This window comes from Acinonyx jubatus, chromosome E1, assembly GCF_027475565.1.
Source record: "Acinonyx jubatus isolate Ajub_Pintada_27869175 chromosome E1, VMU_Ajub_asm_v1.0, whole genome shotgun sequence".
Lineage (NCBI taxonomy): Eukaryota > Metazoa > Chordata > Mammalia > Carnivora > Felidae > Acinonyx > Acinonyx jubatus.
This window is the reverse complement of record NC_069397.1, coordinates 4212965-4225742: the sequence shown is the minus strand read 5'-3', so window position 1 is coordinate 4225742 and position 12778 is coordinate 4212965. Positions and strand designations below refer to the sequence as shown.

The 12778-nt window shown below is 51.4% G+C and overlaps 1 protein-coding gene across 10 annotated transcripts in view; it reads left to right on the top strand.

Annotated features, from left to right (window-relative positions):
* GAS7 (growth arrest specific 7) overlaps positions 1–12778 on the top strand; it is a 216248-nt gene that overhangs the window by 160459 nt on the left and 43011 nt on the right. For 8 of the 10 annotated variants that reach the window (XM_027047361.2, XM_027047367.2, XM_027047369.2 and 5 more), the window contains exon 4: positions 8742–8827. The exons of the other annotated variants lie outside the window; for them this stretch is intronic. In XM_027047361.2, the coding sequence (XP_026903162.1) occupies positions 8742–8827 (86 nt within the window). The remainder of the gene's footprint in view (positions 1–8741; positions 8828–12778) is intronic. 10 annotated transcript variants of the gene reach the window in all.

Below are 12778 nucleotides of genomic sequence, written 5' to 3'. Positions count from 1 at the left end.
AGGCGCCCCTAATTGGCAATAATTTTAGGTTTACAGAAATATTACAAAGCCAGTACAGAGAGTTCTTACAAACCCTTTGCTGACTTCCCCTTGCTGTTACCGTCACGTAACTGGGTGCATTTGTCAAAAGTAAGAGATGAATGTCATACGTTACTATTAACTAAATTTTATTCAGCTGTCACCAGTTTTTCCACTAATGTCATTTTTCTGTTCTGGGATCCAGTCCTTGGATACCACGTGGCATTTATGTTTTAGTAAAAAAAAAAATTATTGTTTTTATTTATTTTGGGGGGGGAGGGAAGGGGCGGGGGGGGGGGGACAGAGGAAGTGGGCTCCGAGCCATCAGCACAGAGCCTGAGGCAGGGCTCGAACCCACGAACCGTGAGATCATGACCTGAGCTGAAGTCGGACGCACAACCGACTGAGCCACCCAGGCGCGCCCCTTGTGTGTGTGTTTTTTAGGGTTGGAGGTGATCGGTCTTTTACGGACTTGCGCTGGCGGTGAGGGGGTGGGAGTTGTCGGGAAACCCAGGTTCAGATTCGGGCTCTGTCCAGCCTGGGGGATTGCGCCCACTAAGGGATCATCCTTGGGTGAAGAGCCTCCCTCCATCAGCCCCCGGGGGAGCCAGATCAAAGGGCAATGAGGTGGTTCCCTTGCCGATCAGGGAGGGCCTGCCTTTGAGCTGGTGGAGCCAGGCAGGAGCATTGTGCCCACAGACAGCTGTGCTTCCCCTGAGCAGGGGCCCCTGGGAAGGGGGCTCCCCTCACCCACACCCTCTCCAGATCAGGAATCCCTAGCAGCTGTCCTCCCCAGCGTCGCTGCAAAGCAGGACCCTCCATTCACTGCAGAATTAGCAAGTTACCAGGCCTAGAGAGGCCTCCGTGGCGGCCCTCAGCTAGACCTCACCATCGACCTCAAGGAAGGCGGTTCACACTTCCGGTAGACAGGAGGGCTCGCGTGTGGTTCCTAACTCCGTGATTTTGTCAGCTCAGGCAAACCAGTTGAACCTTTGGCGCCCTGGAGGATAGCCACAGGCTTTCAGCCATTTACAACCCCGGGGACGGATGTGTTGTGAGTTCTGTTTTGGGGGAATACAGTTTTCATTCTACACAGTCGGTGAAGACAGTGAGGCCCAGGTGGGCAGACAGATGTTTCCAGACCAGAAGGCCGTCATGTGAAACTGCTCCCCCGGACAGAGCCGTGTAGACGCAGCCTCCCTCCACCTTACAGGGTGTGGTGAGGGTGGGAGGCAGGGGTGTGCTGAGGATGGGAAGCAGGGGTGTGCCCGTGGTGCCTTCAGAGGTGCTGAGCACCAAACTGGCCCCCGAGTCTGCCTGGATTGGCCTGCCCTCAAAACCTGCCTTCCTACAGTCACAGCTCTTCCCAAAGTGGGTTCCATGGTATTCTTGCTTTTTTGCCCAGCATGGGTTCTTCGGTGTCCATGTAAGTGTAGGAATACCACGCACCGTTGCCTTGTGTGAGGTTCACGGGACACGTCAGCGTCCAGGAGCACACGTGGCGGCTTCACGGATGGGGGAGGTTTCTCCAAATGGAAGGTTTGTGCAAGCCCTGTGTTGAGAAAGCCCGTCAGCGCCATTTTGTTCCAACAGCGTTTACTCACTTCGTGTCTCTGAGTCACGTTTTGGTAATTCTCTCAGTATTTCCAACTCTTTCACTACAATGATATGTGGTACAGTGATTTGCTTTGTGATCGGCGATCTTTGATGTTATTCTTGTGATTGCGTTTGGGGCATCACAAGCCGTGTGCGTACAGGTCAGTGAACTTCACTGATAAATGTTGTGTGTGTTCTGACTGTTCCAACTGGCCACTCCCTGTCTCTCCTGCTCCTCAGGCCTCCCTCTTCCCCGAGACACAGCACTATTGAAATTAGGCCAGTTGAACAGCCTACAACGGCCTGTTACGTGTTCAAGGGGAAGGAAGAGTTGAATGTCTCTCGTTGTAAATCAAAAGCTAGACATGATTGAACTCTATAAGGAGAACATGTTGAAAGCTGAAATGGGCCAAAACTTGGGCTAAAGTTGGCCAGGTTGTGAACGCCAAGGAGAAGTTCTGGAAGGAAATAGAAAGTGCTTCTCCAGTGGACACAGGAAGGATGAGAGCAACAGCCTTATTGCCGATGGGGAGAAAGTTTGGGTGGTCCGGATGGAAGGTCACACCAGCCCCACCATTCCCTGAGGCCAAAGCCCAATCCAGAGCAAGGCTCTAACTCTCTTCAATGCCGTGAAGGCTGAGAGAGGTGAGGAAGCTGCAGAAGAAAAGCCTGAAGCTAGCAGGGGTTGGTTCAGGAGGTTTGAGGGAAGAAGCCGTCTCCACAACGTCAAAGTGCAAGGTCAGGCAACAGGTGCTGATGCAGAAGCTACAGCAGGTTCTCCAGAAGGTCGAGCCAAGAGAGTTCATGAAGGTGGCTCCCCTAAGCAATAGACTTCAAGGTAGACCACACAGTGTTCTGTTGGGAGAAGATGCCATCTAGAACTTTCAGAGCTGGCGAAGAGAAGTCAACGCCTGGCTTCAAAGCTTCAAAGGACCGGCTGACTCTCTCCTTAGGGGCTAATGCAGCTGGTGACTTCAAGGTGAAGCCAGTGCTTGTTGGCCATTCCAGAAATCCCAGGGCCCTTCAGAATGGTGCTCCTCTACTCCGTCCGGGCTCTATCAGTGGAACAACAGAGACTGCCTGACTACACGTCTGTTTACATCCTGGCTTACTGAATATTTTAAGCCCACTGTTGAGACCCACTGCTGAGAAGAAGGGATTCTTTTCAAAATATGACTGTTCGTTGATGATACACCTGCTCACCCAAGAGCTGTGATGGAAATGGACGGTGAGATACATGTTGTTTTCAGGCCCGCTAATGCAACATCTACTTTGCAGCCGTTGGGTCAGTGAGCCATTTTGACTTTCAAGTCTTATTATTTAAGAGATACATTTTGGAAGGCTCTATCTGCCATAGATGGTGATTCCTCTGATGCATCTGGGCAAAGTAAACTGAGAACCTTCTGGAAAGGGTCCACCATTCTAGGTGCCGTTAAGAACATTCACAATTCACGGGAAGAGGTCGAAACACCAACACGAACAGGAGTTTGGAGGAAGTTGATTCCAGCCCTCATGGAGGACTTTGAGGGGTTCAAGACTTGAGTGAAGGACGTTACTACAGATGTGGCGGAAACAGCAAGAGAGCTAGAATCAGAAGTGGGGCCCGAAGATGTGACCGAATGGCTACAATCGCGTGATAAAACTTCATTGGCTAAGGAGTTGGTTCTTACGGATGAGCAAAGAAAGTGATTTCTTAGATGGAATCCAGTCCTGGTGAAGATGCTGTGAAGATTGTTGACATGACAACAAAGGATTGAGAATATTCCATGAACTTTAGTTGATAAAGCAGCAGCAGGGTTGGAGAGGACAGACTCTGATTCTGAAAGAAGTTCTTCTGTGGGTCAGATGCTCTCAAACAGCATCACCTGTTATAGGGAGATTGTTCGTGAAAAGAGTCCACTGATGCAGGAAACTTTACTGTTGTCTTATTTCAAGAAATTGCCACCGTCCCTCCAGCCACCACCCTGCAGAGTCCGCAGCCATCAACGCTGACCCTCGACCAGCACAGAGATGAGGGTTCGCTGAAAGCTCAGATGATGCCTGATGTTTCTTGGCAATAAAGTGATTTTTTAATTTTTTAAATGTTATTTATTTTTGTTTTGAAAAATTTTTTTTCAACGTTTTTTTATTTATTTTTGGGACAGAGAGAGACAGAGCATGAACGGGGGAGGGGCAGAGAGAGAGGGAGACACAGAATCGGAAACAGGCTCCAGGCTCCGAGCCATCAGCCCAGAGCCTGACACGGGGCTCGAACTCACGGACCGCGAGATCGTGACCTGGCTGAAGTCGGACGCTTAACCGACTGCGCCACCCAGGCGCCCCATAAATGTTATTTATTTTTGAGAGAGAGACAGAGTGTGAGTGGGGGAGGGGCAGAGAGAGAGGAAGACACAGAATCCGAAGCAGGCTCCAGGCTCCGAGCTGTCGGCATAGAGCCTGACATGGCGCTTGAGTTCACAAGCTGTGAGATCATGACCTGAGCTGAAGTCACTTAACTGACTGAGCCACCCAGGTGCTCTGCAATAAAGTATTTTTATTTTTTTTTTATTTTTTAACGTTTTTTTCATTTATTATTGAGAGCAAGAGGGACAGAGCATGAGTATGGGAGGGGCCAAGAGACGGAGAGACACAGAATCCGAAGCAGGCTCCAGGCTCTGAGCTGTCAGCACAAAGCCCGATGTGGGGCTCGAACTCACAAACCACGAGACCGTGACCTGGGGCCGAAGTCTGACGCTTAACCGACTGAGCCACCCAGGTGCCCCAATAAAGTATTTTTAAATGAAGTATATGCATTTTTTTTTGACATACTGCCCTTCGATACTCTTAATAGAGTAGGATGTAAACATAACTTTCACGTACATCTGAGAAACCAAAGCATGCGTTTGACCCACTTTATGGTGACATTTGCTTATTGTGGTGGTCTGGAACCCAACCCACAATATCTCTGAGGTGTGCCTGTATTTAAACAGGCCTCGGGTAATAAAGCAGTGAATAATGGGGGCCACTTGTCCCAAACTCTTTGGACCATAAGACACTTCCCTTTCCCTTCACCGCCTCACATTTAGAACAAATGCTGCGGAGTTGCATGCCTGGGGAAACCCTGCGTTCCGCCATGTTGACTGTGTGAGGAGGGGTGGGCGTGTGGATGTCATGAACAAGACCCCGGGGCTCCTGGGTTCCTTAAGCTTGAGGAAAGAACTCAAGGGAGTTAGAAAGAAAGGGAGGGATATTAGAAGGGGGACTGTCCAGGGCTGAGTTTCTCATTTGGAAGGGTTAAGTCTACTCGTTGGGGTGCTCTAAGGGAACAGTGAGGCATGGAGGAGGGAACTTTCTCTGCTGGGGGTTGGAGCTGGAGGGAAGCAGGGCCACTGACCCCATGGATTCTGGGCGACGGATGTTACGGACTCTTTTCTGTTGCTTGGCGTCTCTCGGGAACTCTTGTCGTTGCCCCTCCTTTCCGTCTTTATCCACTTCCTCTCCGACGCCCCTGAAGGCCGCCTCCTTTCCCTTTCTACCCAAACACCCGTCCCCTCTTCTGATGCATCCCTCAAGCCTCCCCTCTTTGTTTCTAACCGCCCACAACGAGGGATGAAACCTATACGTGAGTGTGTTTATATCTGTGCTGGAAATTATGAAAGTTACTACATAAGAGCTTCTGTTCCCTTTTTCTTCTCTTAAAAACAGCTGAAATGGGCATTTTCCTTTTTTCTTGTATCCCCAGAACGAATTGTGTTCCTTATGGTTATGAGTGATCATTGACCAATTTTATTTTATTCCACCTGCCCCCTGCTACCCGGAGGCTGGAGGCCTCAAAAGCACCCACTTCTGACCTCTAACTCTTGGTCAGCTGAGAGCCCAGAGGACTGGGAATAATCAGGAATGCTCGTGGGTAAGCCGTAACCGTTCAGATCTCCACCAAGCACTTTTTCTGAGTGTGCCTGGGACTGGGGCCTGAAACACAGCAACACCAGGTCAGGGCAGAGCTGCCGGATGGAGAGAAATGGTTGGATGCAAAATTATTTTTTCTTTCCCGGTAATTGTTTTGACATGGGGAGTAATTAGCCAGCAGCTGACAGCTCAGAACTGAAGTGAGAACAAGAGAATGGATTAGGGACAGAATGCCCCTGCGTTAGGCAGTTCCTGGCTGGCATTAATGTGGCAGACGGGGTGCCTGGGGGATGCTGGAAGCAGAAGGCAGACAGGCGTATACTGAGGGTGCACGTTTAGGTGCTGTGAGGGAGTCAGTGGGGGTCAGAAGGGCGGCCCCTGGCCTCCAGGAGGCCCCCTGTAGGGACCCAACATCGTCAGAGGTGGTGACTGCTTCCAGGCTAAGACCTGCTCAGGTAAGAGTATACATATTTCGTGTTTGTAGTCAAACTGAACTGTGGCTCAGTTCTTCTGTTGTTTTAGGGTCAGGGTAATGCTGGCTTTGTGCAATAAACTGGGAAATTTGCCCCATGTTCCTAAAGCCAGGTGCGGTTTTTTTCTAGGATTTTCTTTGTCGAGCGTTTGAATGCATTTGCCCGTAAAACCATCTGGGTCCAGTGCCTTTTGGAGGGAGGTCATTTTTCAAAAGTTTTACTCATTTTGGTGTTTCTAGGGTCCTTTGAAGCCATTTTTAATCATTTGGGTCTTACGGAAGGTCGTGTATTTATTAGCACATAATTACAAATCATATGCTCTTGTATTTATAAAAAAATCTCTTACGAGATCTGCTCATGTGTTCTTTCTAATTCCACCTTCTGAGCATTTGTGCTCTCTCTCTGTCTCAAATTAGATGGGCTGGCCTGCTTTTTTATTGCTGTGATTCCTCCCCCAGGCACACACAAAGAACTTGCCTGAGTTGTGAATGTCATCCTGCTTCCTAACCAATTCATTTCTGTTGCTGTATCTACACCCCCTCCTCATGTTTTCCTTTGGTTAATTTTACTGGCTTTTAAAATGTTTTCTAAATTATTATTTTTTTATTTTTTTAATGTTTATTTTATTTTTGAGAAAAAGCATGAGCAGGAAAAAGGTGGAGAAAGAGAGAGAGACTCTGAGGCAGGGTCCAGTCTCCGAGCTGTCGGCACAGAGCCCGACGCGGGGCTCAAACCCACAAACCATGAGATCATGACCTGAGCTGAAGTCAGATGCTTAACTGACTGAGCCACCCAGGTGCCCCTGGAAGGCATTTACTTAAATTTCCAAGTGTTTGGGAGTTGGAGGGATGGGGAATTTGATATTTGTTCTTTGGCTATTATCTGCTTTTACTGCTTTCTGGTCAAAGAATGTGGCCAACGTTCTTTATGCCTTTTGCGATTTACTGACACTTTATGTGCGGCTTAAATATGCCCAAATCATTTTTTTTTTAAGTTTCTGTGGCTTGTTGGCAAAAGACGGTTTCTTTCTTTGTAGCGCATGATGTTTAATATCTAGTTGATTAAATTGCTGGGATAGCCTCACTTTTGTCCACTGCTCAGTTGCATACGGAAAGTGGTCCAGTTTTCCCCTGTTGTCTTTAGATGCCACACCACGTGAATTTTCTCCATTTCAGTCCTGTGCTGTTTGATAAGTAATAGTTCTCAAATGTTATGCCTTCATCGTGGGTTACATTTATCAGGGTAGGGCCCTTCCTGGCATGGCTTATGCCAACTCGAGTGGATTCTCCTCGACCCCGCCCCCCCCCCAGCACCCTCCGATGCTCTTGGAAGCCCACCCCCTTAAACTGGGGACTCGTGGATAGCATCAGCATGTAACTAGCTGCCGAGGGGCATGTGTGCAGACCAGGACTGTGGCTGGCCCAGCGGGTTAATTTGTTTCTTGCTTCCCCAAGCCACCTCCCTGGGGGCCACCTCCGTGCCCAGTTTTCGGTAGCCTTCCTGTGTCTGTGCCCAGCATTCTTCCAGGGGATCAGACCACCCTGCAGATCAGAGAGAAGCCTAGCTGTCCACGGGGGTCTGCCGAGTGGTCTGTGTTTCTGGTCGCAGGGGGTTATGGATTTGTTTTGTTTCCTACTGCAAATGGTAGAGAATGGGAGGCATCCCCCAGCATGAAAAAGGTCCTGCTTGGGGGCAGCCTCCATCACCCCATTGCTTGCTTCCAGCAAATCAGTAGGTGTCAGTGGCTTTCAGCCAGTCTCTCTCTTGCTTCTGGCCACTTTCCAGGGCTCTCTCCATAAGAACCATGTATTGGACCCCACTTTGTAGGTCTTTGGTTCGACCCGCATGGTGGATATGTTGTTCCAAGCCCAGGGCATAAGGGAGGCAAGCTTCTCTGGTCTCCAGAGATCACACAGGCTTGGGGTTCAGGGTGACTGGATTTGGGAACAGAAGCAGTGACCTGCTGTCTCTCCATCTATACCCCTCTCTCCTTTTCATAAGTTACTCCATAACTCACAGCTCCTTTTGGCAAATACTGTCTCATTTGATTTTCTTTTTTAAAAACTATTTTGAAAATGTTTATTCATTTTTGAGAGAGAGAGCACGAGCGGGGGAGGGGCAGAGAGCCAGGGAGACACAGAATCGGAAGCAGACTCCAGGCTCCGAGCCGTCAGCCCAGAGCCCCACGTGGGGCTCGAACCCATGAACTGCGAGATCATGACCTGAGCCAAAGTCGGACGCCTAACCGACTGAGCCACCCAGGAGGCCTGTGTCTTGTGTGATTTTCATGCCAACAGGGTAGGTTTGGAGATTGGGGAGAATTGTCCCCATTTTCCAGATCCAGAAACTGAGGCTCACCGAGCTCAGTAAGCTCCACGTAACCATGAACCGCAGGCAGGTAGTGGATGGGCCACCTGACTCTGTGGAAGGAGGCTGGGCCCTTGACGGGCACCAGTGGCCACAACTGATGCGGCACTTTCGGTGACGGCTGTTAGACTCTTGTGACCCCACCTCCCATTTCAGCACGTCCCCTGCTGGTTCAGGAAGAAACGTGGTTCCCCCAGGAGTTCCGCCATTGGGTGCTGGGGGTTAGAGAGATGTGTGCCAGCCTTTTCTGGCTCCGCGAATACCGGTAAGATCCCGAGAGATGGTCCCAGCCGTGTGAGACGTCTCAGAGCCAGGCAGGAGAAGGGGCTGTGGTTACAGGCAGCCGGTGTTGCCCGCCTGTGGCCAGCACAGCTTCTGAGCCGTGTTTCTCTCCCGCAGTGAATGGATACCACGCGGCAGGGACCCCAGCGCACCCTCCCGAGACTGCCCATATGAGTGTCCGAAAATCCACCGGTGATTCCCAGGTAAGGGGTCCTGTGATGGGAGGTAGTGGGGGGGGGGTGTCAGTCATGCAGGGCCAGGGGGCTGTCGTCAAGACGGTGCATCCCGGGGGTCCGGGGGACGGCAGTGCAGGTCTGGTTGGTGTAGAAAGCGGTTGGTGTATCTGGGTCGTTCCCACGTGCCATGATTGGAGGAAAGCGGGTGATTGTGCCTTGCTGGTTTTCTCTAGGACTCGCAGGCGGCTGGGGGCGGGGGGTGATTTTGGTGGATCGTAGGGCACAGGGTTCCATCCTGCCGTCTGGATTCCTATTGCGTAGAGTCTAGGTTTCCGTCGCTTTGCGAGTATGGATGGGGCCGGGCGTTTTCCCTTCTTCTGTGCACCCCCTCCGCACCCCCACGTGAAATTTGTTCTCATACTTAATAATCTAGCACAGAGACCACAGTAGGATGGGAGGACATGGGGGAAAGGCTTAAGATTCCCATCCTGGCTTCTCCATCACCACATCCGTTGGCATTTATGCAGACACACGTCTATACCTTTCCCGTGTCCCAGGTGAGGCCACGGAGTCTTAGACCGCTCAGGTGACTCAGGCAGGTTCACACGGTTACCAAGTGGTCAGACCGGACTCTGACGCCGAGCCCCGGGGTGCTCCTAAGTTTGCATTAAGCTGTGTCCGAGGAACGAAGGATCGGCTTGTTCTAGTCTGTCTGTAAGTTCTGTCCAGAAGATGTTCTGAGTGAAGGCCCCAGGGTCCACCAGTCCTTTCCAGGAGCTCCTCTTCCAGGCCCCAGGGGTGAAGATGGCAATGGTGATACCTGTGTTGGCTGCTGTGCGGGATGACCATGGCCGCTTATCCCCAACAGCGGGTGCCACGTGCCCTTCAGAGCAAGGCCTTGTGATCTGTTGCTGAGCTCAGCCGAGCTGTGACACTTGGCAGTCACACAGACAGGAGTGTTCATTTTTGGAAACTTTGTTCGTTCGGGCCCAGGTTAATTCAGCTAACTCTCTGGGAAAGAAATCGGACGTCCATCTGGGCCAAGGCTTCTCCCCTTTTGACGGACTTCCTCATCACCCAGGCCTCTTGTTAAAAATGTAGGTTCTGGGGCGCCTGGGTGGCTCAGTCAACTTCGGCTCAGGTCATGATCTCACGGTTCGTGGGTTCGAGCCCTGCGTCGGGCTCTGCTGACGGCTCGGAGCCCGGAGGCTGCTTCGGATTCTGTGTCTCCCTCTCTCTCTCTGCCTCTCCCGGCTCGCGGTCTCTCTCTCATTCTCTCTCTCTCTCTCTCTCTCTCTCTCTCTCAAAAATGAATAAACATTTTTAAAAATGTAGATTCTGATTCAGAAGGTCTAGGAGGGACCCTGAGGTTCTGTGTTTCCAACCAGTTCCCGGATGATGCTGATGATGTAGGTCAGGGGACCGCGACTTTAGCAGCGAGGACCCGGGCACAGACGATAGGACACAGCATGTGAATGTAACCGCTTTGCTCCCCTGCTCATGGCACACGTCCCTCCCAGCCCTGGCACTGTGTGTTTTCTGCTGAGCCCCCAAACTGCCCCTGCCGATCTATGTGGGACGAACCTGACTTTTACCACCCGGCTGCATGGTGATTTCTGAAGACCTCAGCCTAGGTCCTTCTCTGCTGTAACAGAATGGAAAAAGCTGGTGTTGGCTTGGGTACATCAAGAAGAATATTGGAAACATCCCCCCCCCCCGTCATTCTTGCTTTTTTCTCTGATAGAACATAGTACCCCCCACCCCCAAATACAGTGACGTTATTACTAAACCTTTTTGTTTTTTAACGTATATGGATATAACCATCTCAGAAGCTGACTTTTGACCCAGGAATTTCCCCCTCCAGTATCTGTCCTCGGAACACATCCCGGGATTCTGATTTAGTGTGAAGCATCATTTACGGCACTACCCGTGTTGGGTCCAACCTGTCTAGCAACACGGGATGGGTAAAATGGATTTTGGCACTGAATATCCATCCAGCCTGCGATATCATGCAGACACGAGAAAGCCCTTTTCTGAAGAATATATAATGATTCAGGGAAATGCAGAGAGAACACGATAGTTGGGGGGTTGGGGGGAAGCACACACACCTCTCAAAAATAAATACTAAAAAAAAATTTTTTTTTTTAAAGGGGCCCCTGGGTGTCTGTCGGTTAAGCGTCCAACTTTAGCTCCGGTCATGATCTCGCACTCACAAGTCCGAGCTCTGTGCCGACAGCTCGGAGCCTGGAGCCTGCTTGGGATTCTCTCTCTCCCGCTCTCTCTGCCCCTCCGCCCCCCCCTTCAAAAATGTTAAAAAAAAATGTCTTTAAGTAACAAAAATAAATAACACAGTGCGTGGAGAGAGCAAATACGCAGTGGTTCACCACTTCCCATGACTGGAATGTAACATGTTGGGTTTTTTTTTTAGGCAGTGGAAGGATTCTAGAAGGCGCTGGTTTCCCACAAAGGTGCTTGGGGCCAATCACAGAAAGAGGATGAGTTTTACCCTTTACAGAGCCAGCAAGCTATCCCCAAAGTAAACAGGGCGCTCTTTGACATGCAAAGTATTACTCACGCCATCCCTGTGAATTATAATGAACAGCAATTAGGACTTTGTAATACCTGGAGAGTGAATGAATGAGCAAAGGAACACATGGCCGGTGGAGATACAGGGTAGGGGGCTGGGCCAGGCAGCTTGCCCAGGGTTTGCTCAAAGCCCTCTATGGTTTTGTTTTGTTTTGTTTTTTTCTGTTCTCTGCTCCTCCTTAAGCAGGCTAATCAGGGAGATTAAAATGTTGGGGGTGGGGAGTGCATACCTGATCTTCCCGGGCCACCAGGAATGTGTCCCCCACCGTGCCCCCGTCGTGGACAGGACTGATGCAGGCTGGGTGCCTGCCTGGTCCTCCCCAAGTCCTGGGAGACCAGATGGCCGGGCACAGGTGGTGGTGGCCTGGCGCCACCTAGTGGAAGTTTTCCAGCCTGCAGCCTTGGGGTGGGCTGCCGGGGTATTGGATAAATGGGGTCCACCTGATTGCGAGGCTGGGGTGTCAGAGGCTGATAGTCTTACTGGCCTTTGTTGGAAGCACATCCTGATCTGTCCCCTGCCTGCCCGCCTGTGATGGGCTCCCTCTCGGATCCCTATGCAGGTGGGGTGGGGGTCACACAAGGGATCTGCCCCTGGAGCCCAGGCCCTTTGGTGGCCAAAGTTGTCCTGGCTTCCCATGAGCATCCCCCAGGAAGACCCAGGAGAGGAGACAGGGGCTGGGACCAAAGGCTTGGAAACTGAAGGGTCCCACCAGAGAAGGGAGTTTGAGGTAGACTCCTCTACCCGGTGGGGCTTCCCTTGAGCCCAGCAACACATGTTGCATTGAGTGTCTCCTCCTTGGCCAGGCATTGACTCGCAGGCACATAGCCCAGCCCCTGCCTTGCTGGAGAAGGCACGAGATAAGCAAGTGTTTCGTGTCAGCAGTGGTACGGGCTGGAGGGAAGTGTGTGTCCCTGGGACCTGGCCGGTGGCGGTCAGTGATGGCAGAAACGTCAGTGATGGGCTTTGTAGGAAAAGGTGCGTAAGCTAAGACTGGGCAGATGAGTGAGGGTTTAGCCTGGCACAGGGTGGTGGTGGGAACAGCCTTCCAGGCGGAGGGAACAGCACATGTGGATAGCCGGAAGGGGAAGGAGGGCAGTGGTTTCAGAGAATCCACAGCGGCCAAGTGGGGCTGTGGTTTACAGGCTCAGCAGGTGTCAGGAGGGCGGAAGGTGGGGCCGGCCAAGTCTGCACAGGCCTACTGTGAGGGGCTTGGGTTTTATTCTGACGGTACAGGGAAGCATCGAGAGGCTTCATTCTGGATCCCCCCTGCCGAGGAGGTAGTGCTGGGAGACGGGGTCAGAAGACGTGCAAAGCCCGGGTTTGCATGGCAGTTGTGAACGTGCAATGCAGTCCACCCAGCTCTACCTTTGTGGGTGACCACCCTTGTGGGT